The sequence below is a fragment of the Solenopsis invicta genome, chromosome 11 (assembly GCF_016802725.1).
Source record: "Solenopsis invicta isolate M01_SB chromosome 11, UNIL_Sinv_3.0, whole genome shotgun sequence".
In the NCBI taxonomy this organism is placed as follows: domain Eukaryota; kingdom Metazoa; phylum Arthropoda; class Insecta; order Hymenoptera; family Formicidae; genus Solenopsis; species Solenopsis invicta.
This window is the reverse complement of record NC_052674.1, coordinates 945234-969224: the sequence shown is the minus strand read 5'-3', so window position 1 is coordinate 969224 and position 23991 is coordinate 945234. Positions and strand designations below refer to the sequence as shown.

General features: G+C 33.0%; 6 protein-coding genes and 1 long non-coding RNA gene across 14 annotated transcripts; 4 read left to right on the top strand and 3 right to left on the bottom strand.

Annotated features, from left to right (window-relative positions):
* Positions 1-447: 447 nt before the first annotated feature.
* On the bottom strand, positions 448-1835 carry LOC105198767 (39S ribosomal protein L33, mitochondrial). The gene is made up of 3 exons (XM_011165602.3): positions 1624-1835; positions 1283-1386; positions 448-979 (listed from the first exon to the last, which is right to left on the bottom strand). Exons 1-3 carry the CDS (start codon positions 1662-1664, stop codon positions 930-932), a joined length of 195 nt encoding a protein of 64 aa, XP_011163904.1. The 5' UTR covers positions 1665-1835; the 3' UTR covers positions 448-929.
* A 391-nt stretch (positions 1836-2226) lies between these two features.
* On the top strand, positions 2227-6566 carry LOC105198766 (N-acetylneuraminate 9-O-acetyltransferase). Of its 4 annotated transcripts, none has more exons than XM_026136303.2 (13): positions 2232-2512; positions 2768-2900; positions 3017-3138; positions 3282-3378; positions 3457-3715; positions 3804-4061; positions 4134-4369; positions 4454-4675; positions 4823-5144; positions 5240-5479; positions 5552-5842; positions 5951-6169; positions 6276-6566. In XM_026136303.2, the coding sequence occupies exons 3-13, from the start codon at positions 3024-3026 to the stop codon at positions 6399-6401; spliced, it is 2385 nt and encodes a 794-aa protein (XP_025992088.1). In that variant the 5' UTR covers positions 2232-2512; positions 2768-2900; positions 3017-3023; the 3' UTR covers positions 6402-6566. The 4 variants fall into 4 exon arrangements, with proteins under 4 accessions (XP_039311006.1, XP_025992088.1, XP_011163903.1 ...); XM_011165601.3 differs by having other exon boundaries at positions 2760-2900; XM_039455071.1 differs by having other exon boundaries at positions 2232-2609; positions 2760-2900.
* A 55-nt stretch (positions 6567-6621) lies between these two features.
* LOC105198765 (mpv17-like protein 2) lies at positions 6622-7922 on the bottom strand. Its single transcript, XM_011165600.3, has 3 exons — positions 7676-7922; positions 7445-7606; positions 6622-7360 (listed from the first exon to the last, which is right to left on the bottom strand). The coding sequence occupies exons 1-3, from the start codon at positions 7769-7771 to the stop codon at positions 6941-6943; spliced, it is 678 nt and encodes a 225-aa protein (XP_011163902.1). The 5' UTR covers positions 7772-7922; the 3' UTR covers positions 6622-6940.
* Positions 7923-8123: 201 nt separating this feature from the next.
* On the top strand, positions 8124-11639 carry LOC105198764 (DNA replication factor Cdt1). The gene is made up of 6 exons (XM_011165598.3): positions 8124-9066; positions 9135-9384; positions 9503-9839; positions 9925-10110; positions 10685-10926; positions 11014-11639. Exons 1-6 carry the CDS (start codon positions 8297-8299, stop codon positions 11383-11385), a joined length of 2157 nt encoding a protein of 718 aa, XP_011163900.2. The 5' UTR covers positions 8124-8296; the 3' UTR covers positions 11386-11639.
* Positions 11640-13735: 2096 nt separating this feature from the next.
* On the top strand, positions 13736-19410 carry LOC105198768 (TOM1-like protein 2). 3 transcript variants are annotated; one of them, XM_039455073.1, is made up of 10 exons: positions 13736-14055; positions 14385-14554; positions 14936-15217; positions 15335-15601; positions 15753-16053; positions 16211-16328; positions 17348-17459; positions 17653-17676; positions 17871-17921; positions 18105-19410. In XM_039455073.1, exons 1-10 carry the CDS (start codon positions 14001-14003, stop codon positions 18300-18302), a joined length of 1578 nt encoding a protein of 525 aa, XP_039311007.1. In that variant the 5' UTR covers positions 13736-14000; the 3' UTR covers positions 18303-19410. The 3 variants fall into 3 exon arrangements, with proteins under 3 accessions (XP_039311007.1, XP_011163905.1, XP_011163906.1); XM_011165603.3 differs by lacking the exon at positions 17653-17676 and having other exon boundaries at positions 13737-14055; XM_011165604.3 differs by lacking the exons at positions 17653-17676; positions 17871-17921 and having other exon boundaries at positions 13737-14055.
* Positions 19196-20081, bottom strand: LOC113004093. The gene is made up of 2 exons (XR_003268834.2): positions 19939-20081; positions 19196-19551 (listed from the first exon to the last, which is right to left on the bottom strand). It is a non-coding gene; the product is annotated as an uncharacterized LOC113004093 (long non-coding RNA).
* A 29-nt stretch (positions 20082-20110) lies between these two features.
* On the top strand, positions 20111-23220 carry LOC105198769 (mapk-regulated corepressor-interacting protein 1). 3 transcript variants are annotated; one of them, XR_850892.3, is made up of 7 exons: positions 20111-20380; positions 20474-20558; positions 20975-21093; positions 21324-21392; positions 21707-21760; positions 21934-22138; positions 22517-23220. XR_850892.3 is itself a non-coding variant. In XM_011165605.3 (6 exons), the coding sequence occupies exons 1-6, from the start codon at positions 20329-20331 to the stop codon at positions 22002-22004; spliced, it is 450 nt and encodes a 149-aa protein (XP_011163907.1). In that variant the 5' UTR covers positions 20111-20328; the 3' UTR covers positions 22005-23220. The 3 variants fall into 3 exon arrangements, 2 of the variants coding, with proteins under 2 accessions (XP_011163907.1, XP_011163908.1); XM_011165605.3 differs by having other exon boundaries at positions 21934-23220; XM_011165606.3 differs by lacking the exons at positions 20111-20380; positions 20474-20558 and adding an exon at positions 20658-20864 and having other exon boundaries at positions 21934-23220.
* Positions 23221-23991: the final 771 nt, after the last annotated feature.

Below are 23991 nucleotides of genomic sequence, written 5' to 3'. Positions count from 1 at the left end.
TACATGTTTTATTTGACAACTTTCAATTATGATGTAAGATGAAATTGAAAGTCTCCCCCCCTCTCCCCTTTTTTTCTTATAAAAGCATCTGAAATTATTATATTAAAACTAAATATAGTGTCAAATGTGTAAATTATTATGTTTGAAATTATAATCAACAACTAATAAGTTTATAAATAAAAAAAATGTGAGAAAAAACAGAATTGTAATACTTTCATACAATAAAGTCAAACAATGTTTTATCATGTAATTATATAGCCATTTATATTATATCATTATATATCATTTTTTATTTTCTTTATTTGTTATTTTTATTATCGGTATTTGTATAACATTAAGTTTACGTAATATTTATAAAAGAAAAGAGATAAAAAAATTTCTATGTTCAATATATCGTCCAATCTTAGATGACTCTCCTTGTGTGTGTAACAGCTGTAGTCTAATGCGTTTTATTCTAAACAAGGCTAATTTATTTATTTTATTTTAGTACAATAGTATTTTATTTATTTTACTTTTGCGTCTCTTGCAGTAGCAGAATATTATGTATAGTATTTGGAATTGTGTTATTTTTTCTGTTTTATTTTACTTTTTATGTTTCTCTTTCTTTCGTTTTGTTCTCGCTTTTATACTCTTTGTGTCTACTAGTAGACCTAATAGCAGCAGTATTGCTGATGCCTAACCAACTGTATAATTATTCATGTTGTTTTATATTGTTATTTATCTTAATGTATCTTAAAGAGTATACTGTTTTACACAATAAATTAAATTAAATATCCCAAACACAAAACATTATTTTGTGTGTTTCAATTTGCAATAGTATTGTATTTTATGATAAATAAGGTAATAAATGTCACATTGTACTCGATCTAATAATTTTTTTACATTTTTTGACAACAATTTTGTAAATAGTGCATTGTAACATTTGTAAATTATAAGCTATGTAATTTTTTCTTTTCTTTATAGAGCGTGTTTTGTCGAACTGTAAATGAAAATCATAATATTAGTCCAAGTATCAAATATTATTTCATAATGTACATTCTAATGTATGTTTTCTATTTATTGAATATTAAAAAGTTATATACATTAATTATAATTAAAGAAAAAAAAACCATATATGAATGTTGCTTATGAAATATAATAGTGTAAATAGACAATATAATTATTTCATTTAATTATTATCTCTCATTATAATTAATGTACATAATCTTTTCCGTATCTGTATAGCGCGCGCGCGCGCGCGTGTGTGTGTGTGTGTGTGTGTGTGTGTGTACAAATTACTTACCATAAGGATCAAAGGATATAAATTCTAATTTGTCAGCTAATCTGTCTCTGATACGTACTAACCGATGACCACTTACAACACTTTCTGCAAGGACTAAAATGTGCCTATAATGAGAAGTGAAAACTTGACATCTTTTAATCAATATTATATCAATCTCATCTTTTTATTAACATTCTATTTAACATATTAACTTTGTTATACAGTATAAATTATAACAAAGTAATATTTAATATTATTTAAAATTGAAATTGGTTACGTGACTAAATCACATTTGTTATCACTTATAATTGTATATTACTTATTCTAACCTCAAATTTTTGTTCAGTTTTGATTTTACTTACTTGCTTTTTGCCTTTTTTAACAGTACGTTTGTTAAAAACATGATATTGTAAAAATTTCTTTCAATACAAAAGACGTACAATATATTGTAAATAAATATTCACATACTATAGTAAATATAATGTGCAATTGATTCGCTTACACAACTCGAAGAAAGAGGTTAGGACAGGTTAGGAGTCGGTCGATCGAATCCCCGTTCACTAACGCCATCGGACGTTCACTTTTAAATTTAGTACTACGTATCACATCCAATTTGCAACGCTGCCGATAATATATATATATATATATATATATTGCCAGAAGTTTAACAGCAAGATAGCAACACCAAACTTTGTGCGATAGTATAAATAATATTATTATTACAATAGCAAATTTTGATGATGATTTCAAAGTTGCTATGCAAAGTTGTCGTATCGTGAAGGTATCAATTTACCAATAGATGCTGAGCAATTTTAATAGCAACATATGATTGCAAACAACATACGTTAGCAATAATATAAAGACATGTGTATAATGTATGGGGATACCCCCACTACTCCCACTAGGTGCTTTTAGCATAGACTTGAACCATTTTTATTGACAGTGTCGCAAAATGGATGTAATTTTAGTTCATACTCCGACCTAAATGGATGTGCGTCGTTAGTGAGCCGGGATTTTAACGTTATAAGAAAAAAGGCTGGCATGGCAGGTTCCTCTCCAGTAGTACTATATTTTTCGAACGTGTACTTTTAATACTTTATACACTTTCTACACCTCAAACAAGGAAATGTGATATAAATGTGTGATTCACTCTTGTCAACACTCAATGAAAGTCAATGAAAAGAAAAGTATTGATAAAAATGTAATAGAATAAACGCACGTTCGTAGATTCCACGTAAATTAACGTGGAAGGTAATAAATTTGTTCAAGCATAGGATTTGTATTCATTTGTAAATTCATTGATTCAGTAGCTGCTTCATAGTATAGAAGACATATAAAAACTATTTAGGTAAATTATACTAGGCATGGTATGGTGTTATTACACTGCACTTATTACAAAATCATGCTAAAGAACGCGATATTTTTGTAAAAATCATTTTGTCACTTGTTTACATGTTAAACAAATAATAAACTACAACCATGCAGTTTAATCATATAGCATTTCAGAAGAGTATCGATACGAATGAAACTTTACATCTTGTTATATGAAAGAATTGTTAGTGTACATTATTGTCAATTACAATAATATATTTTCTATCTGAGAAAGAGAAAGAGAGAGGGAAGAGAGCATCTCGATTAGGTATGCAAGATTTAAGTATTCCTGATGTCAGATATATTGTCATATTTAAATAGGTACATGTATGCATTATCAATAAAAGTATAAAATTGCAATAAAATATAAATTTTATTTTGCAGTCTCTTCATGACATCGGCGGAACATTTCATTAGTCTTATAACAGTAACAAGTGCAAAGAAATTAGCTACTGCGCTTGTTGTCTGTTTTATTATATATCATGGCGTTATACATCTTGTCTATGGTAGTTATTTATAAAATATGTAAAAATTAATCAAAATTTATGATTGAAAGATAATGATTTTGCAATATTCTGCATATTTTTTACTTATTTAATTCTAAGATATTTTATTGGCACAAGTAGATTATTACTGATAATTTTTATAGGTAGCGATTCTTGCAAATGGTTATTGACAGAAGGCAGATACAAAGGAGACAAAGAATGGCAACCATACGGATGCATGATGCATCATTATACTCAAACGTAAGATTATTATTTTTAATTTCAGAGAGAGAGAGAGATATTGACTTGCATATAAAAAATTTACATAACTTTACACAGAGACAGCAGAAGATGTATGAGATATCTAGCTTTCATGGGCCACCATAATCATTTTATATTTATCGGTGATACTAGAGTAAGACAATTATATAAATCTTTTGTTTCGCAATTTATGATTGATGGCAAAGCATCTGATCTCACGGAGCTGCCAGAAAACTCTGACTTGGGCTTCAACGATGGGCAACTCAAATTAAACGTACAATTCTTATGGAGACCACAACTCGATAATTCTATGATAGCAGACCTTAGAGGCTGGATGGTAATATATATAGTAATTAATGACTAAATGTATAGAAAGAGATATCGGGAGAATAAATAGTAAAATTTACATATCATTGATATTGTAGAAGACAGATGCACCTAGCGTAATTGTCGCGGGCTCTGCTGCAGCTGCAATTCTTGCAAATAATAATAGTGATGCTCAACTTTATTCAGAATACAATACAGGCTTGATTCGATTAGTGCAGCCAATAGACTTTTTGGCTAAAAAAGGATCTCGGTTTCTATGGCTCTTACAAGATCCTGTGCTCAAGGACAGACTACCTGCACAATTATTGAGTTTAGACAACAAACAGATCAATATATGCAATAAAGCGGCCGAGAAGGTAACATCGATGACATATTTAGCTGTGATTATACGAAGAAAAAGATAAATATTTTATAATTGCCGCATACAGATATTGTCTCATAGCGAGGCTCGTATATGGCAAAGCAGCAAATTAGTGGGCTTGGGTGTTCTTGAGCAAAGTCCGGATGGTTATTTGGCGAGTCCATTGTCACTTCGTCATAAAGTCCAAATATTATTAAATACATACTGCAATGATCACATGAATTTCGATGATGGCAGTTGTTGCAGTTATCCTGAGCCAGCAACTACTCTACAATTGTTAAGTCTGTCTGCGCTTGCATTATTGTAAATATTTAATTTTTTTTTTTTTTGTTAATTCGATGTGTATTCCCTTCATGAACAATAATTTTTGTAATAATCTTTGTCTAGTCTAACAATAGGAGGAGGAGTATGGCTATACAGAAAATTATGCAAATATCGTTCCGAAGTAGCCTATTCTCATGTTACCACCGAGGAGGTAGAAGATACGGAAGAAGCGGGTACTTCGGAAATCATTGAAATCAAGCAACCTGAGGTACAAGATTTCTACACCCTTGTTACATCACTGGCCCTCTTTTCCCTTATATTAGCTTATTTTTATTTATGTGACAGGTAAGTAATCGCTCAACAAAATCTGTAATTTTGTCTTTATATTACACAATAGCTTTAATCATTTTCTTTTCTTATGTACATGTGTGTGTGTGTGTGTATATGTGTGTGTGTGTGTATATGTATATTTATCTCATCTTTCGTTTACAGAACGAATTTTTTCATGAAGGAGAACAAGTATTATAGTGAATTTAGTTTTTGGCTACCACTCGGCTATATCTTAGCTCTTGGATTATTTTTCACTGAGGATCGCGAGAGAGGACCAAGAGTGTTAAATAGAGAGCAAACGGATGAATGGAGAGGTTTAATGCAAGCGGTTGTGCTCATATACCATGTCACTGGTGCCAAGAATGTCTTACCGATCTATATGTATTTAAGATTAATTAATTCTGCTTACTTATTTCTGTCTGGATATGGACACTTTTATTACTTTTGGCAAACTGGCGATGTGTCTCTTGTTAGATTTGCTAGAGTAAGTATTAGAAAAGTATAAGCTATATAACGCAAAAATTTAAGTCATTGAAATTGTATTTTCACCTAGATTCAAATCTGGTTGTTGTGTTTCAGGTCATGTTTAGATTAAACTTATTGACGGTATCCTTATGCCTTTGCATGAACAGGCCATATCAATTTTATCATTTTGTACCATTGGTATCGTTTTGGTTTCTAGTGATTTATTTTTTAGCGTGGCTACCACCTAGAATATATTCTGGAAGTTTAGCAGAATATGGACCGAGAGCTTTGCTATATTTTGCTCTAAAACTCTTGGGTCTTGTATCAATAATTACCATACTATACATGTCGGAGGTAATAAACTACTTTGAACTAAGAAATTGAAAATTACACTAAAAAAAAAGTAACACGCTTTTATCAGTGCAGGTGTTCTTTGAAAAAGTTTTTGTCACAAGGCCTTGGAAAGCGTTGTTTGTGACGACTGATGATGATATCCGCGAATGGTGGTCTCGTTGGAGAGTCGACAGATACAGTGTAGTCTGGGGCTTGACTTTTGGAGCTGGTCTTGTCGCTCTTCAGAGAATAGATCACATTCCAGGCACCGCATTATCCTCTGTACTAGCATTGGTTTCCTTAATAGCATATACCACTTTTACAATTTTGTGTCACTCTGTATCAGAGTGTGAGGAAATTCACTCTTATGTCGCGTTTATTCCGGTAAACTGTTCTATAACTTCTATAACTTCTTAATTATTATCACTTAATCTGCCTCTCATGTTTGATCAATCTTTTATAACTATTTTATTGCTAATTGTTACTTATTAGATTATAGGATATATCGCTCTTCGAAACGCATCCTTGGCATTGCGAGGGAAACACTCTGCACTTTTAGCTGGATTGGGTAGAATAAGTTTAGAAACTTTGGTTGCGCAAGGTCATATATGGCTAGCAGCAGATTCACACGGAGTACTTGTGCTATTACCCAGATTTCCAGTATTGAATCTATTAGTTACATCGTTTATTTTTATTTGTGCCAGTCACGAAGTAAGAAAAACGAATTAATTTCTTGTATTAATGAGAAATAAAAACTATACTTTTAATAACAATTGTAAAATAAAAAATGTTTTCTTATAAAGATTTTATTTTCAAGATTCATAGATTGACGCACGTTTTGGCACCGTATGCAGTACCGAACGACTGGAAACTAGTAGCTCGTAATTTGCTACTGTTTATAGCTGTGCTAGTACCTATCGGTATTCACGATGGAATGTTTTAAAAATTAAGAATGTCGTTCTCATGCATCAAAGATATAAAATCAAAGATATTAGCAGTATTAATGTGTACGAAGAAAACTTCATATCATAAGTCAATTAAAGAAAAGATTAAGTAAGTAAATATGTATTACGCTTTTCTTACAATAAAAGATGATAAAAGGTAAAAATTGCGCCTTGTGTATTTCAAGGATTATTGCCTGAAATATTCATCATTGAGCAAAGTAACATTTTTTTAGAATTATTTTCAGTTTGATTCGAAAATCGAGCTAAAAACAATCGTCATTTATTTATTTGTATATTTTGTATCTTAATTCACATTTACAATTTTATATACATACACACACATATATATACATATATACTCGCGCGCGCGCGCGCGCACACACACACACACACACACACACACACACATAAATATAATTATTAAAATATGTAGTATAGATAGTAAGAAATTTTCAGCGAATTGACAATTAAGTTCTATTTTAATTTTGTCATTTAATGTGTAACTTTGCAAAATATTTAAATACTAGTTAAAATAATATCATCTATCTGTTTGAACATTGTATTTCACGTGACTAGTGTACACGTCATAACCGAGAGATATCATACTATCGTAAAACACTCTGTATCGCGTGGGAAGGAAATAAAAGTTAATAACTTGTGCTGGAGGCCATATAATCCATTCAGCTACATATAATTTGTGCGCCTTCTTTCTAATTTCATTCTTAAATTCTGACAAACTGCTATTCTCCAATAAGGCCAGGGTTAAGAAAAATGTACTTATACAAAGAGGTGAGCAAATCAATTGATCTATAATAACTTTCTTTAAAACTATACCAAAAGTGCGTCCAGTCATTCTAGCATCCAAAAAATTATACCAGTAATGACAAACTATCCCAATAGACATGCCAGATACACACATATTTCTTGTTCTAGTAAAACACCATCTGTCCCATTCATTCTAAAGAATATGAACAAATTGTATTATAGTATTGTAAAACTTTATATGAAACACTCTAATTGTAAGAGCCTACAGTCAACAAACCTTCAATATCTCATAATGTTGCTCTAAAACATCTCCTATGCCAGAAAGAGAAATCGATATTCCAATATTTGTGTACAATAAATTTTTAGGTGCGAACAAGCGTTCTCTTAGGTGATTTATCCTACTAAAGATTAATCCAATTCCTCTCGTAATGTTCATTGCCTAAAATAGAGATAGAAAACATTTAATTGCGTTTATTGCATTTTAATTCTTACATCATTTAATACCTACTTTGTAACCCATTGATAAAACCCAAAGTAAATGATATTGTTTCTTTAAAATAATCTTGCTATTAACTTTATTGTGTATATAAAATACATAATCCATAACATCACTTTTCTTTGAGAAAATATCGATAGTAAGGTTAGTTAAAACACGTGGAATACCCGAGCTTATTAATCAATGATAATCAATTCAAGTGCAGATTTGTTCGTCTTCGTCTATCTCTAACCCAACTCCCCCTCCCTTCTCTCTCACTCTCTCTCTCTCTCTCATATAGCACGGGAACAGAACCACAAAATTGTTGACATTACCTACAGGATTATTAGGCATTTTTGACTACGTAGTTCACATTTTACGGACGGGATAACTTTAAAATTAAGTCACAGGTCACAGATAAACTGTGGCCGAGGCCACTCTCACAGGTTTCTCCATTTCTCTCTGCTTTCAGTGCATTTGGCCATTTGGCTTTTAATAAAACGACATCTGACGATATCCAACGATATCTAGCAGCAGTGGTGAGCAGTGGTGAGTGTGGTGACGTCTGCGGTGTTGTTTCGCGCCAACGAGATAAAAAGGCGGGCTTTTGGTTAATAACCTGTGCGTTTCTGCGATCGGTAGACATAAAAGACTATGTCGCAGCCATCAGTAACGGCGTACTTTAATACGCGCAAACGACAGGCGTGTGACGAATTACGCGGCAAATCCAAGATTTTACTGTTAGAGCGGGATAACCAAGCGCAGACAACAACTACCATCGAGAGCAAGTCGGCGGAGCAATCCGCGTCTGACGAGACAAGTCTGACGGGAAGCAGTCCGAAAATCATGTTGCGGAATGATAACGCAAATTTCAAGGACGGTATTCGGGCCAACAAAGCGATCCGCAATATTCAATTCGATTCTTCGAAAGTGAGTAGACCCAAAATGCGAGCCACTCGCTCTCGTACATTGCCCTCCACCATTGACGAAAGCCAGACAGACATCAGAGAGAGCTTTTCAAAAGTGGCCAATGATCCAGAGATCAAGAAAGTTCCTTTCGAGAAGATAGGTACACTTAGTCCGAAAAAGAAGTCGCAACAGATACCCAAGAAGGCTTCTGCCGCTATTTCCAAAGATATCGTCCAAAAAGAAACAGAAAAGGAACAACCTGTCAACATACTTGGTTCTCTCACTCCACCATCGTCAAAGCTTTCAACGATGGAAAGACTTGCAAGAAATGAAGACTTAAGTTTGACTGACATCAAAAACAGAATCAACAAGTCGTCCAGATTGACAGAGCTGAAAGCCATAATGCGACGAATCACCAATCACGAACAAACATTGGAGCAATTACAAAAACAGACTGAGATTGAGAAACCTCAGATGCAAAAGTTTGATAAGGTGGAACTTGAAATTCCTGTGAGGTGAGCATCTTATTATAATTTGATCATCAAATATATCTGTTGAAATTTTTTTTTCTTTTTGTACAAAGCCCACAAAAGACGTATAAATCTCCAACTAAAGGATTACTGACTCCAACCAAGGATAAAAATCTCTCCAAGATAGCTAGTCCTCAAAGGCGAATTTTGTTCGAGCCTAAGGAGACAACGCCAAGTCCAGGGAAATCCAGTCCTGTTAAGGCATATCAAAAATATCTGTCTCTGGCTGAAAGCGAGATACCTGGATTGGCATTACCATATAACTATAGATTTTTGGCTGAGATATTCAGATGTGTAGATACGGTATTATCCTTGTGTGAATCTTTTAATATTTTTACTATCTTGATATCCTGTGTCGTTAATGTGGTTTAAATAAATTTACGTTTGTAATAAAATGTCAAACGTTTAATTTTGTCTTTAGGTTTCAGCAATGCTATTTAATAGAAAAGAATTGATAACATTCAATAAACTAAAACCTGCAGTTCAAGAATTATTACGTCGTAATTTCACACAAGAGCATCTAGCTCAAATCAAAACTATTTACCCTGATGGTTATACTTATCATCAAGAAAAGCATCGAAATTTTGGTTCAATGTCCAAGCATGAAAAATATGAATTAGTTCTAACACCTGTAGTTGAAGAAATTAATGGCAGAAATACACCTGATGCAGATAACGTATTGAAAACTGCATCTGAAAACAGTATGAACCCTACAATATTATTGGAAAGAAGGAAGAAATTTTATAATGCTTTATTAGGTATACATATTATTTTTATCAAATAGTTTTATCTGTATCAAATGTGAATTACACATCTTTGAATGTATGTATTATTCTGTTGCAGAAAGAGTGAAGAGTGAACACGAGAAATTTTTGTCAAGCCTTGGGACTCCGAGATTAATGAATATACCAAGAGAGAAAATAGTACGCTGGCATCCCGAGTTTGATGTAGAGTCTTGCGAGAAAATTGAGCAAGCTGTATTACCACAACCACCTCACGTTGAAAAACCAACTGCTAAAGATGTTCTTGGTAAGAGTTACAATGTTAATGTTTGGAATTTTGTATGAAAAAGTTTCTATTTTTATCTATTACAAACGCTTTTGTTGTTATTTATGTGCGCACTAGAAAATAAAATATTGGAATAATATGTAGAGCATATATTTCTAGTATACACATGTATTATACTATACTCAATGATATAATGTGGTCTTAAACTGAATGACAACTTTAAGTGGGTCAAAAAATTGCACGGACTAAATAATAATGCGTAGTCTGCATAATTGTGAAACTCAGTTTTTACTTATCAGCTGTTGCAAAACTTTCTTGATTAATCAGCACATAACGAAATTAGTATAAAGGTATTGCTCACTGTTGCGCGCAATACTTGATCAGTTACATTGTGCAGTCTCGCATTATGCACTATTCAACCCGATTCTCAATTAATAAATTAATTTTTGAAAATGGATTTAAAATATCACTTCAAAGAGATCAAGCTATTTATAGGATATGTAGGTTTTTTATTTTTTGTTGATGTGCTTGGTACAATTTTATACGTATAAAGTTATCCACTGGTTATTATTCCTTAAAAAAAATTTTTTTACAGACAAAGCTAAATCTCTGTTTAATTGTGGTACACGTATGGAGAAAGCATTGCAAAGACTTGCCGAAGCAAATCTAACTTCCAAATCTTCATCTTTGACACAAGATTCTGCAACCCAAACAACAGAGAATAATGTTCCAAAGATTAACATTGCTATTGTAGACACTCCCCCAAGTACACCATCCATGCAAACAAATCATCTGAGTACACTATTTAAAGGTATCCCCAAAGCTTTACTTGAAAAGGTAAGATTAATTAAGATTATTTCAGATAACTGACTGATTTATTGTTTCATATTTTAAAAGCATTTATTGCTCGCTTCTGAATTGCAGGTTCGTGCTAAACAAACGGCCAAGGCATTAGAAGCAATGACGAGAACACCAAATGCAGATAAAGAGGCTGCATTATACTCCAGACTTCCCGAATTAGCGAAACTTCTTCGCAATATCTTCGTGGCAGAAAAAAAGAGCGTTTTACCAATGGAATCAGTGATACAAAAATTAAATAATTCCTTCAGAACGAAACTAACATCGCAAGAAATGGAGGAGCACATACGACAATTGTGCAAGCTGTTACCTACATGGACCAATATACATAACGTACGAAAAGTGGATTATTTGAAATTAGATAAAAACGTTGAACTTGCTAAAGTGATTAAACGATTAGAAATTTTAGCCAATGATAAAGTGAAGACAACATCCTAATTTGTACGTTCCGATAAATTATATTTTGGATATCTGCATTTTCACCTAATAGTGAAACTATTATGCTGTTCAAATCAGAAACATTTGATTTTGCATATTTACACATTTCTATATCGTGATAAAAAGAGGATTGTATAATGTATCTTATTATATATAATTTATGACACCACCATTTGTTCTTCACACTTCGCAGAACATTTTTAGTAAATATGAAACTCTGAAGTATGAAATAAAATGTAACAAATGGGAATATATGCAACATTTTACATTTTTTCCTATTTTATAATAGAGATTATAATTATTTTATTTTATTATAATGATTTGAAGAATTGTTTATACAATGATATTATCAATATGAATAATATTATATGTGATACGAAACTATTTTCAGAGAAATATCAATGCAAATTTGTAACTTCAGGAATCGGAATTGAATCATACATAAGAAATTTTCTAAATTTCTTGAGCAAAACTGCTGACAACCTATATGCATTATTTTTGACACGTTTATTAATAAAGCTATTAAAAAACGCAACTACACACATATAATTAATTATATTTTTTTTGTATAATACAATATTTTTCAGTATTTAAGTGAGAAATAATAATAATTTAAGATAAAAATTTCAGACTTACCGACATTGATGCGCAACAGCGGAGTCAAAATTGCATTAATCTAGTAACATGATAAATATAAACAAGTTAACAAAATGTGTCCAAAGCAATCAACATTTCAAAAGAGTTATTTTGCACATTCAATTTTTTACTTATCTATTAAACAGATAAAAAAAATTTATATATATTGTATAATAAATTCTCTTTTCTCTTGTTAGAAAAAATTATATTTACAAAAAAATCTCTTAGATATAATTATCCTAAAACTTACAACAGCTATGTAAAAATCTAATTTTTTTTCTTTTATAATCTCAGAAATTTATGTTTAGTTTTAAAATGATCATATTTGAAAACACATTAGAAATATTTAATTAAATAGGTTCAATATTACAAAATATTTAATTTGCATCGCGGTCATACAAATATAAAATGTGCATTGAAGGCGATAAGCACTTTAACGGACAAGCAATTACAATTCCAACTGAAAAGCAACAATAAATGATTTACCCATGGTTGTTCCAGGCTGACGCCTGATGTCCCCCGTGCCCCGGGCTTCATTCAACTCTTCCTCTTGAATCGCGCCATCAGCCATCATTGTGCGTATATTTTGACACTCGCGCAAGATCGACTTTGCCGCATTAATTGTTTGCACACTAATACCTGGAGCACAAGATCGTGCGATCTTGTGTGCTCATCCCGGCGATCACGCCCGGTTTTATCGAGTATCGAGAGTCGAGAGGAAAAAATAATTAACTCGAGGGACGTGCGCGCGATTCCACGAAACTCGCCGATTCTGACTGAGCCAACGCTGCTTCTTCCGTCTTCGTCTCGATGTGTTCGCACACAAAACATTCACTCGCCAAAACATGACGATTACCAATCACTAAATCGTTAGAATATATCGCGCGGCACTTTTCGACTTACGTCACACCCGATTCGATGATAGTCGCGCGACGCGCACGTGATTCTATTCGGAATAACGCGAGAACAATGCGATCTTACCAATTTACGGAGTCTGCGTAACACGACGGACAAAATTCGTAAACCGCGCGGCCAACTTTATTCTAGGCTGCGCCAGTGCGCCATAATATCTACTCCATCTGCGCTCTGCATATACGTGCATATATGTGCACATACATACACAATGCATATATACGTGCATGGTAAAAAAAGACAAGGGTTGCGCTTGCGCATCGTAATAGCGGCCACCCAATGAAAAGTTGTATCTTGACTGCGTCATCATGACGTCAAATTAAGCGGCAAATTGAACCTGTCAAAATAAAACTTAAGACAATAAAACAATACAAGTACATCACATTTATCTACAATAATCTCAATACAACGGCATTTATTATATTTTATACATTTTTTATATCCTTTTGATACATATATGGGTATGTGGTATATATATATTTTTTTTCAACAGAAGAAGCAGCTTTGCGCCCATGTAGAATTCTTTAATATGATTGGCTCTTGCCTTCAAATTTCAGTTGGATCAAAATATATAAACGAATCATATTAAAGAATCTTAGACAGTCGCCAAGTTGTAAAAGCTTAAAAAAATATACAAGCCTATAATGTATAGAGTTATTAAAGGGCGTTTTGTCTTTCGAGCATCTGGCTTGTGTTTGTGGGTGGCAACGGCAACCAAAGTGCAGCAGCAGCAGCAGCAGCAGCAGCAACAGCAGCAGCGTTAAAGTAGTCGAAGCTGATTGGCGGTCACCGCGCACTTTCGTGACATTTGCGTTGCAGCGCGGTTGCAGCCGTTGCAGCGTTGCGCGACTCGATGTTTGCTTCTGTGTAGTCCTGTGTAGTCCGCCTTTACCGTTGCGTAGGTCATATGATTCTGTCAATCGGTCTCAGGCGAAATTGACAAATTGTCAGGGTGCGCCAATTGTCAATCCTGTCAACGATTAGTGGGCACGTTTCACGTATACGTATGCGAGTGAGTGCGAACGGGAGTTAACGACGCAGGTGCTCCTCCTACGTGCTCCGAGAAAATGTCACTTTTTGGAGTAGGCAATCCCTTTTCTACGCAAGTAGGACAAAAGATCGGTGAGTGCCTCTTAATCGTCTTTCTCGTCATCGTATCGAAAGGTGTTTATCGTTTCTTCGATTTCTCGAGATAATTATTCTCCATTCCTGATTACTGCACCCCTTTTCGGATTGCTTCGGACCGCTTAAATTTATACGGAGTAATCTCCATTAACATCGAAAGAATATAATTTTCAAGTGCGTACTCGGAACGCATCTTTTCTTGTCGCTCGAATTTCATCTTTTATTCCGATCAATTTACTTATGATCGATCTGATCGATCAAATACTCGAAATACTTTCTCGGAATATGTACGTAGCGAATCTTCAGTGTTACTCTTGTCATTTCAGAGTCTGCTACAGATGGTAGCTTACCCAGTGAGAATTGGACGCTTAACATGGAGATATGTGATATTATAAATGAAACCGAGGATGGACCAAAAGACGCTATTAAAGCTATCAAACGCAGACTCAATCAGGCAGCAGGCAAAAATTATACCATAGTCATGTATACGCTTACCGTTAGTATTACACACCTTAATGATATCCCTTACATAGAATCATATTCAATCTATTTTTTTTTTTTTTTTACATAGTCGAATAACTTGACGCGTCAGCCGACAGTTGTATCTTTGTAACAATAACATAATAACCAAGTGCTTTAATCAAGTGCCATTTGATATTTATGACCTTTAGACAATTTACACGATTAGTGCCAATTGAATTAGTTGTATATTATTATATTTACGTGACAAGTGCGAGAGAATGTTCTTCGTCTCTTAAAATTATTGTTATCTCTATGATAATAATGTACTGTAATATTGTGAAGCACATTGCGTTTATTAATTTATTTATGTGTATATATAGCGACTATATGTGATAATATCACTTGTACATAATAGGTATTGGAGACATGTGTGAAGAATTGTGGAAAACGTTTTCACACTCTTGCTTGTTCGAGGGAGTTTGTGCAAGATCTAGTTAAATTAATCGGTCCCAAAAATGAACCACCAACGGCAGTTCAAGAAAAAGTTTTAAGTTTAATCCAAACTTGGGCAGATACATTCCGTCATCAGCCACATACTCAAGGTGTAGTGCAGGTTTATCAAGAATTAAAGGTGAAAGGCATACAGTTTCCAATGACCGATCTGGATGCTATGGCACCAATTATCACTCCGGAAAGAGTAAGTCTCTACTTTTTATTTTTATTTTTATTTTTTAATATAAAAACTAGTCATTGTACTTTCAATCCGTTCTATCTTGAAAAATATATTTTATTTTTTTCAACAATACTTTTGTAGAGTGTACCTGAAACAGAGCAAATTCCGGCAAGCCTGACTACGAGCGAACAACCCACGTCTTTGGGAACGCAACATTTATCTTCTCAAACGTCACAGTCTACTGGCCAGTTAACTCAATTGAGCGAACAACAATTGGCCAAATTGCAAAGCGAGCTTGATGTTGTTCAGGGAAATATGCGCGTATTATCAGAAATGTTGGCGCACTTTACTAGTCCAGACCAAAGTTGCAAGCAACAACCAGATTCTGCGGATCTTGAGTTATTGAACGTAGGAATTTTTTATGTTTTTCTTTTTAATAAATTTATTTATTAAATTTTGTGTGCTTTCATTCATATGTATTTTTTTCTCTTGTAGAATTGTTTTTACAAATTCCAAGATATAAATGTCACATCATAAGTATCTAAACGATTATTTGCAGGAACTTCATTCCACATGTAAAGCAATGCAAGAACGTGTCGTCGATTTGATTGGTAAATTGGCCCATGACGAAATGACAGCAGAATTATTGCGTATTAATGATGAATTAAACAATCTGTTTCTTCGTTATACGCGTTATACGAAGAATAAAATGCAAGTACCAGCGAGCGCTATATTAGCCCAGACAATTGCACATCCACCGAACGCTGACTCGACACCACCCCTTACTAAGCGAGAAGCAGAATCACTTATAGATTTATCTGACGATGTGGATAATTTAACAAAGCAGATGAGTGAACTCGGTGAGTCAAAGTTATGCAAACCTAATGCAGTATTACACTCAACGCAAGATTGTGTTAAATATACAATATAAAGTTACATCTGTATATTTCTCGCACATTTTTTTCTACATTCATGAACTTGATCTCAAGATTGATGCTATTTTATTTAAAATAATAGATGCAGCTGAAGGTGTAGACAAAAACACGAGACAAAAGGAGAAAAAAGAAGGAGATAGCGATGAATTTGATATGTTTGCGCAATCGCGTAATGCAACGTACGAAACAACAAAAAATAGGTATTGTATATTATATTAGTTGAAAAATAATTAAAATTTCATCATTTATAATAGCAGATTATTAAAATTATGCCAATAGAATAAGCTGTCTAGCTTATTATTAGTAAAAGATGTGTTTCTTTCAAAACTCTTAAAAAAAAACATGTAATTAGAATAAAATTGTATAAAAATACATGAAAAAAATTAATACGCAAAAAGCTCTAACTTTTTTGCAACAAAATTATTTCTGTCATTAAAAAAATGACGAGGCAAGAAAATACGAATTATACTAGATATTTAATTATTTCGAAGTTATCGCGTTATAAATTTTCTTCAATATACACTCGGGAGCAAAATTAAGGAATCACCTATTCTGACTCCGAAAAATAGGCGCAATTCAAGAGAGTGTAACTTTATCAAAAATAATCGTAAAAAAATTTTTTTAAAATCATTTTAAAGTTTGAAATCTCTAGTTTTGAGATTGACAAGTCATTAAACGATTTACGGATTGTTTACGAAGTTACGCGAATTCAAATGGGGATGCGTCAAATCTCAAAATTTTTTACAAACTTTGCAAAGCTCCACGACGCGAAATAAAAATCGCACGCAAATGCAGTTTACAGCATTCGAAAGCGTGAATGTTTACCTGTAATTCGCGTTTTTGTTGAGCGTTGTACGATTATTTTTCACTGAGTTAGGCAACACTGAAGCAAAAATAATGGCCTTTTTTACTTCAATGTTGAATAATTCAGTGAATAAAAAGCGTACCTATTTGAATCCGCGTAACATCGTAAACAATCTGTAAATCGTTTAATGACTTATCAATTTCCAAACCAGAGATTTCAAACTTTAAAATGCTTTTTTAAAAATTTTTTTACGATTATTTTTGACAAAGTTACACTCTCTTGAATTGCGCTTATTTTTCGAAGTCAGAATTGGTGATCCCTTAATTTCGCTCCCGAGTGTATATTCATTTATTTATAATATATATTTACAGATTAATTTTCTTGAATAATTATTTAATATTTTGAATTATACAGTGGCAGCAAGTATGAAGATAATTTGGAGCAAGTGAGAGGAGGGAGCCTAAGCACGGCAATTCTCAACCGCAATAATTCTAAATTACCTCAACAGACCACTACAAGTGCTAGTGTGCGTAACATCCTCTCCTTCTTAAACTAATTATTAGGAAAAATTAGTCATTACTCATTTAAACTTTCCCAAAAGATACATTTTTTTAGAATAATACTCTCCTTTCCTTAAAACATACATAACATTAATAAACATTGCATGCGCTAATGCTTTATGTAAATTAGTTGTTGCAAATATTTTCCATATTTTATAGATACATGTACTAAATGAGCTCAAGGTAATTTTCTTTTTTTACTAAATTTTGTTTACGCATGTTAAATATTTGTTATCACAATTGTACATTGCTTCTAACGGAATGAAAATTGTTGATTTTGTTTATGTTATTATTAGATTTTGTTCGCATTGCATAACATATTGTTTATATTTCTTTATCGTTTTGTTCAATGTTTGTGATTGTTTTTCTATACTTAGCCGAACTTGGAATCTGAATTCAATGAAATGGCAGCCTGGTTAGATCGCACAGTAAGTACTTGTGTATGTACAGGCTCTTAAAATTTATGTGATAAATACCCGAACCAATAAAATTTTCAAAATCATAACGCATAAATTTTAAAAAATTACACAAATCTTTTCGCAATTAAAGCAATTAAAGCAAGAATATCGGTATCGATGTTCAACAATTATGGTGCTATGTTGTCGTTGCAGCCTGGAGGACAAGGTGATCAAGAATCGTTAACATCGTCGGAATTTGAACGCTTCTTAGCAGAACGTGCAGCCGCGGCTGAAGCTTTACCAACCCTCCCTACAGCCACAACTGCCACCTCGAATTCTTCAACTACCGGTAACCAGAACATTCAGCGCCAAATTAACAAAGATCAAGACAAATCTTTATTCGCTCTTTAAGTACCTTGAAATTGTCTGTTGTAACATGGAAGGTTAAACTTTCTGGGACTGCCGTGTTACTTTAAACGGCACGTATTTACGTTTTTTCCCTCCGATTAAATCATGCTCCCGTCGACAATTTAAATTTTCGACAATACAAATTTGTATTTTTAACATAAGAGGCTGAAATAAGTTAGAAATACAAAATTGAGGGAAAAGATACACATATGAAAAATGCTTTGTGCTTATACGTACTTAATAAGGTAACTGATCTTTATGCAATCATGTTTAAGATACTGTTTCAGTTATAAAATTATGATCGTATACACGTGTAATGTAGATAAGTTGCTTTAAAGTTGTTCTACGAACCATTATTACGTAATGATAGCATGTTAAGGATTAGTTTGTACATAAGCGACACGATGCGTCCATATCGAAATACCGAGACTGTATCGCAACAGGTTTTATTATGATAAATTTTGCCTCGAAGTCACGAATCAAGCGTGCAATTAGATGAAATTTTCGGATTGATACATGGATATCTGGACGAATATCCAATTGAATAATCGAACTTATCTCTACATATTGATAAACTATTTTTCTATGTTGAAGTAAATTTTGTCTCAGCTGTTTAACATTCTATATACAGAGATACATTTTACAGATTTATTATTATTTTTACTATTGTAATTCCTATTGTAGAGAGACTTTGTAGAGACTTTACTATTGTAGATTAATATAAATTAGTAGCATCAATTGATTATTACTGCTATTATTACTGCAGTTATGTGTAATAATATTATAAATGAGTAATATATTCTGAAATTATTATAAACGCAGCAGTATAACGTTGTTGATTAGAGATTCTTTGACATCCTATGTTTACAGCTCTGGAAAAGAATGAAAAACTAGTGTTTTTTTTAGCTTTCTCCTTCGGGATTTTATTAATTGCCCTAACATTTAATATTGTACTTCCTATTTTACATTTGCTTACGTTTTTACTCTATTTATGCAAATAGATGGCTAAAAAAAACAAGTACACCTGCGGTGCCTGTATTAACTGAACTTACAGTTAATAAGGATTATCTGTACTCTTCACTTACGCAGAGAATAAAATTGTGCATCACAACCACATTTTTTTCACGTTTCTATTTTTTTTTATTTCTTGCATTACATTTTCAAATATAAAACTTGATCGAATCTTCTTAAAAATGATAGGTGCAACTTGTTAGCACTTTTCTTTCTCCCCCTCCCCCCCCTCTCTCTCTCTCTGAAAATTAATAGAATAAAAACCAGTATAATCTGCCAAAAATCTTATTGTTTTCTATTGTAATTATCGTTTTATTTTTCATATTCCAAGAAATGTTATTTCCTATCATTATATGTAACGAAAACACTGATTCTATTAGTGAAATATGATAAAATTCTTATATCAACTTGTTCTTTATCATTTCGATGGAATTTATTACGAATAAATGATTGTAACTTTATCGTAATTAACAGTGACGTTGTTAATTCCCAACTCACAACTACAAACTATGATTAAAAACGATTGAATATTTCCTATATCGTTTTATATAAATTTGTTTTTATTTTTTAACAGAGAGGGAAGAAAGGTTTACAAAAATTTAGGAAAAATGTTTTTTATTTATCTTACCATGTAGAATAAAGCAGCATTGCAGTAGGATGTTATCTAGTATCGATTACAAGTGTGTAATTGATACAATTTGAATTGGAGTTTGAAGCAGCATTCCTTTTCTGCTTTTCATCTCCCACTTCTTTCGTCGCGATGTTAGTGCAGTTCATCGTCATGGGCTGCGCTGATAGCTGATGAAAGATTTCGTAAGCCGTGTGGTGGTAACTGGTATGTAAGTGGTAAGCCGGGAATATCGTCAAGCTTCAGCCTTGCTATCAGCAGTTTGTTGCAATCGGCAACTGTCGGCAACGATTCGCTCGGGAACACGCGGCAGGCGTGACGATTGCTCGCGAATGATCTCGTATTGCGTTTGCAAAAAGAAGCTTCCGCGGTTATCCGAGGACGAGGATCATGTATACCGTGTCAAAGGGACCTAGCAAGATCGTAGCGAAAACACGACGAGGTACTAAATTTGGATTTCTCGGATGACCAATGTCACCCAGACGACAGTGGTGAACGATCTGGAATTTTTAAATTCATTTGTCGCTTTCCGCAGGAATCAGTCAGAATCTGGAGAGATTGGAAACTCTTCGCGATCTGACGAGGAAGATCGACATCGAGGATGATCACGAGATCACCCGGTAAGAGAGAGAGAGAGATTAAAGAAAAAAGAAAAAAAAGAAGGAACAGAGGTCTAACCCCCTTTTCTTGACGCCGCGTTACTCCCTCTCTTTCGCTGCCGCTTTCGACATTACGCAATTCATCATAATAATTTGTCCTGTAAAATCGCTGAAGCTATTAACGTAATTCATTGGTGTGATATTTGTGCGTGTCATTGAAACTCCTAATAGAGCATATCTGCACGAAACATGATGCAAATATCTATTTAAATTGATGTTGCTTTATATACTTCCTGCCACAAACAATCTTATTCCATCGCATATTGCGTAAGATTGCCCGATTGTATTTGTGTAATAACGCGTGACAAAAGAAAATTATTTGCTTCATTATTATTTACAATAAGGTTTCTATACATATATGTATTTTACTCTTGCAGCGATATACCAAAGCCAGTCTTCCATATGAATGGGAAATCTAAGTTTATTTCGCAGCGACATCAAATGCAAGAAGTTATCACACCACAGCACAAGGAACTTATCAAATTTATTTACGAATGTAGGTAGAAAAGTATTCTACGCACGTGTGAAATAAAGCGTAGAGTTGTAGTAGTCTTGTATCAAGTATGAAAGATGCTGAATGCCAAACCATGCAAAGTATGAAAGAGGCTGAACGTGAAACTTTAGTCGAAGAAAAAGACAAGATCTTAGATACATATATCGTGTGCTTATATTTTGTCCAATGTTAAACAAAATTTATTATTTTTATTTGTTTATCATTTTTAACAGCATGGAATCAAGTTAATACGCGACAAAGAAGTGAATGTTCTGATGGCACAGAATGTGCAGAATTTTGCAGTAAGTAACGATATGTAAGACTAATCAAAATTAGTTAATTTGTGAGTGTAGTATCTATTTTCTTTCTCTATATATCTACATTAGAAAATTTTTTTCTTTTAATTATATGCGCGCAATTTAAGAGATTATTCAACATTTTTTTTATCTTTCATTAAAAATGATCTCTATGCCTCTATTGTAATCTGTTGCCTCTAATCTAAAATTAACTTGTGTGTTGAGAGATGCAAACACACATGTGTATACGTATTCATAATCATACAATGACGTTACAAAGAAAGACATTTTAAATTACTATTTAATATTTTGTTTATTAGGTCCTAAGGATTCAATAGTATATTATTACAATGAACCAAACAATAGTCTTCAAGGTAAGTGCAATATAATGTTACTATTCACAATTATATATGGATTAAAATCAGATTGAGTAATTATGAGTAATTGTGAGTCTTAAAAGTAATTAATATCTTTATATTGCGTTGTGTATTACCTACTGTAACTGATTGTACAAAGTAAATGGCAAAATATAAATAAATTGTTTCAGACTTTAAACCATTTGATTTGGAATCTTGGTGGGGCAAACGATTGTTTAACAATATCACGCAGTCACTCTGAGATATTCAAAAAGAGCTAAAATTATTTTCCGAGGACTTTTACTACTTTGGAAGTAGTATAACAGCTCATTCTACGTAATTGATCAATATCGCGTCTTAAGCATGTGATTTAAATCTAACCAAATTTGAAAATTGGTAAGATAGTGTTAAATATAGATCTCGGATCTGTGAGTTCAATATATGTATCAAGTCCTATCAAATTACCGGTTAAAATATCACTCAAGTTGTACATATATATATATATATATATATATATATATATATACGATCACATCACATAATATGAAGCGATAAATTAGTATATCTGCAATTTTGTACACGCCGCGCGTACGCAAAATATAAATAACACGATAGCAAACACCATTAATAATTTAAATGGTTTCGTAATTGTTTATACATGCATTTGTTAATGAAAGTTTCTACACAACATACTTGATACTTGTTTATTGTTCTATTGTTAGAATTGCTCAATTTTAATAAGGTGCAGAATCTTGGACTTTTGTTTTTGTACAGAGCTTTGAAAGCCTGCAGCAGAGTTTTACACACAATTTTTGGTAGACAATAAATATAGTAACGCAAAATACTATACAAAGCCAGTTCAAAAGATTCAGAGTTTTGGTCAAGTTTTACACATACACAGAAGAAGAGTCAAGGATACGATCCAGTATGTACCAATGCATATACCAAAATAGAGTTAACATAAGTACGAGTAAAGACCCAAAGCTGTGCGGTATGAATCCTGCGTGAGATGATGACTTTAATTCTAGATATATACATATGTATATTGCATGCCATGATCGCGTGAATGCATGACATAATGTTGCGGGTACTTGTTACAACGATTGTGTTTGACTTTTACATAAGCCAAGATTTAGTATAAATTTGTAGACTGATAATATGTAAGAAAAATCGTCATATTATATTGTTACTTGTCGAGTTCAACTCGCAATCGGTGATGCAATCTGTTGCAGAGCTCGCTCGTTGAATTGTTATATTATGGCAAGATAAATTGTTTCTTTCTCTTATTACGTATCTGTTGGACTATTGCAATGAGTCTCCGATGTCTCCGATTAGCGACAATTTAAATGCCACAATATTACGCGCCTGACAAAGCGCAGTTCGCGAGAGTAGTCGTCACGTAGTGCAATAAAATTCAGCCATGTGCAGTTGAATTTTATACAATGATGAATAAATACCTCTTTATACATACAGCAATATTTCTCAGATTGTATTTTATTTCTATTTGTTCTCATATAACGTAAATTATATATATATTTATATTGATACAAATACAGAAACAATTAAAAAGAAAATAGCACTAGTCTAATTTGTGCTTGTGATTTACAATAGAGCATAATTTCATTTTTGTATTAGAATATAGTATTTTTAAATATTTAAATATATAATGATACATTATTTTATTAAACATGACCACACGTATTATATATTAAATATAATAAAATCAATAAGTTTATTTAATGCAACAATGTTTTAAATCTGCAGTATTGTTATTGTACATTTATTAATTTGTTCTTTACAATATTCTTTCTATTCGTAAACTTGTACTTTTCGTAAACATGATGCGCTACCACTTGAGCCAATGAAAAGTTCATTATGAGTCGCCATATTGTTTCGCAGCGCTTATTCAGGGCCGCGTTCAGAATGAACGTCTAGGTGCACCCAGGCATTATTCTATCCTTGTTTAACATTCTGTAAACAACAAAGATAAAACAACATCTGGGCGCACTTGGACGTTCATTCTGAACGCCCCTAGCTGAGCTGCGTTCAGAATGAACGTCTAGGTGCACCCAGGCATTATTCTATCCTTGTTTAACATTCTGTAAACAACAAAGATAAAACGACATCTGGAGCTCTATTCTTGAAATGCAAATAATTTTCATATACGAAAGTGGAAGAATAACCAATGAAATTATTCACCGATATTCTCCTATTGGTTATTTTGCCATTTTCGTATACGAAAATTAATC

What these genes read in the sequence shown, in the direction of transcription:
- LOC105198767 (XM_011165602.3), bottom strand. Translation starts at nt 1,664, where the DNA reads ATGTTTTTAACAAACGTACTGTTAAAAAAGGCAAAAAGCAA. An exon ending in TTAAAAAAGGCAAAAAGCAA is followed by an intron (nt 1,387 to 1,623) that starts GTAAGTAAAATC and finishes TTCTCATTATAG; the next exon opens with GCACATTTTAGTCCTTGCAG. An exon ending in TATATCCTTTGATCCTTATG is followed by an intron (nt 980 to 1,282) that starts GTAAGTAATTTG and finishes TTTCATTTACAG; the next exon opens with TTCGACAAAACACGCTCTAT.
- LOC105198768 (XM_039455073.1), top strand. Translation starts at nt 14,001, where the DNA reads ATGTCACTTTTTGGAGTAGGCAATCCCTTTTCTACGCAAGTAGGACAA. An exon ending in CGGATCTTGAGTTATTGAAC is followed by an intron (nt 15,602 to 15,752) that starts GTAGGAATTTTT and finishes GATTATTTGCAG; the next exon opens with GAACTTCATTCCACATGTAA. An exon ending in AGACCACTACAAGTGCTAGT is followed by an intron (nt 17,460 to 17,652) that starts GTGCGTAACATC and finishes CATATTTTATAG; the next exon opens with ATACATGTACTAAATGAGCT.
- LOC105198769 (XM_011165605.3), top strand. Translation starts at nt 20,329, where the DNA reads ATGTATACCGTGTCAAAGGGACCTAGCAAGATCGTAGCGAAAACACGA. An exon ending in CGTAGCGAAAACACGACGAG is followed by an intron (nt 20,381 to 20,473) that starts GTACTAAATTTG and finishes CGCTTTCCGCAG; the next exon opens with GAATCAGTCAGAATCTGGAG. An exon ending in GATGATCACGAGATCACCCG is followed by an intron (nt 20,559 to 20,974) that starts GTAAGAGAGAGA and finishes TTACTCTTGCAG; the next exon opens with CGATATACCAAAGCCAGTCT.
- LOC105198766 (XM_026136303.2), top strand. Translation starts at nt 3,024, where the DNA reads ATGACATCGGCGGAACATTTCATTAGTCTTATAACAGTAACAAGTGCA. An exon ending in CAGACCTTAGAGGCTGGATG is followed by an intron (nt 3,716 to 3,803) that starts GTAATATATATA and finishes TTGATATTGTAG; the next exon opens with AAGACAGATGCACCTAGCGT. An exon ending in GCAATAAAGCGGCCGAGAAG is followed by an intron (nt 4,062 to 4,133) that starts GTAACATCGATG and finishes TGCCGCATACAG; the next exon opens with ATATTGTCTCATAGCGAGGC.
- LOC105198764 (XM_011165598.3), top strand. Translation starts at nt 8,297, where the DNA reads ATGTCGCAGCCATCAGTAACGGCGTACTTTAATACGCGCAAACGACAG. An exon ending in GAACTTGAAATTCCTGTGAG is followed by an intron (nt 9,067 to 9,134) that starts GTGAGCATCTTA and finishes TTTTGTACAAAG; the next exon opens with CCCACAAAAGACGTATAAAT. An exon ending in TATTCAGATGTGTAGATACG is followed by an intron (nt 9,385 to 9,502) that starts GTATTATCCTTG and finishes TTTTGTCTTTAG; the next exon opens with GTTTCAGCAATGCTATTTAA.
- LOC105198765 (XM_011165600.3), bottom strand. Translation starts at nt 7,771, where the DNA reads ATGGATTATGTATTTTATATACACAATAAAGTTAATAGCAAGATTATT. An exon ending in TTTTATCAATGGGTTACAAA is followed by an intron (nt 7,607 to 7,675) that starts GTAGGTATTAAA and finishes TCTCTATTTTAG; the next exon opens with GCAATGAACATTACGAGAGG. An exon ending in AACATTATGAGATATTGAAG is followed by an intron (nt 7,361 to 7,444) that starts GTTTGTTGACTG and finishes CATATTCTTTAG; the next exon opens with AATGAATGGGACAGATGGTG.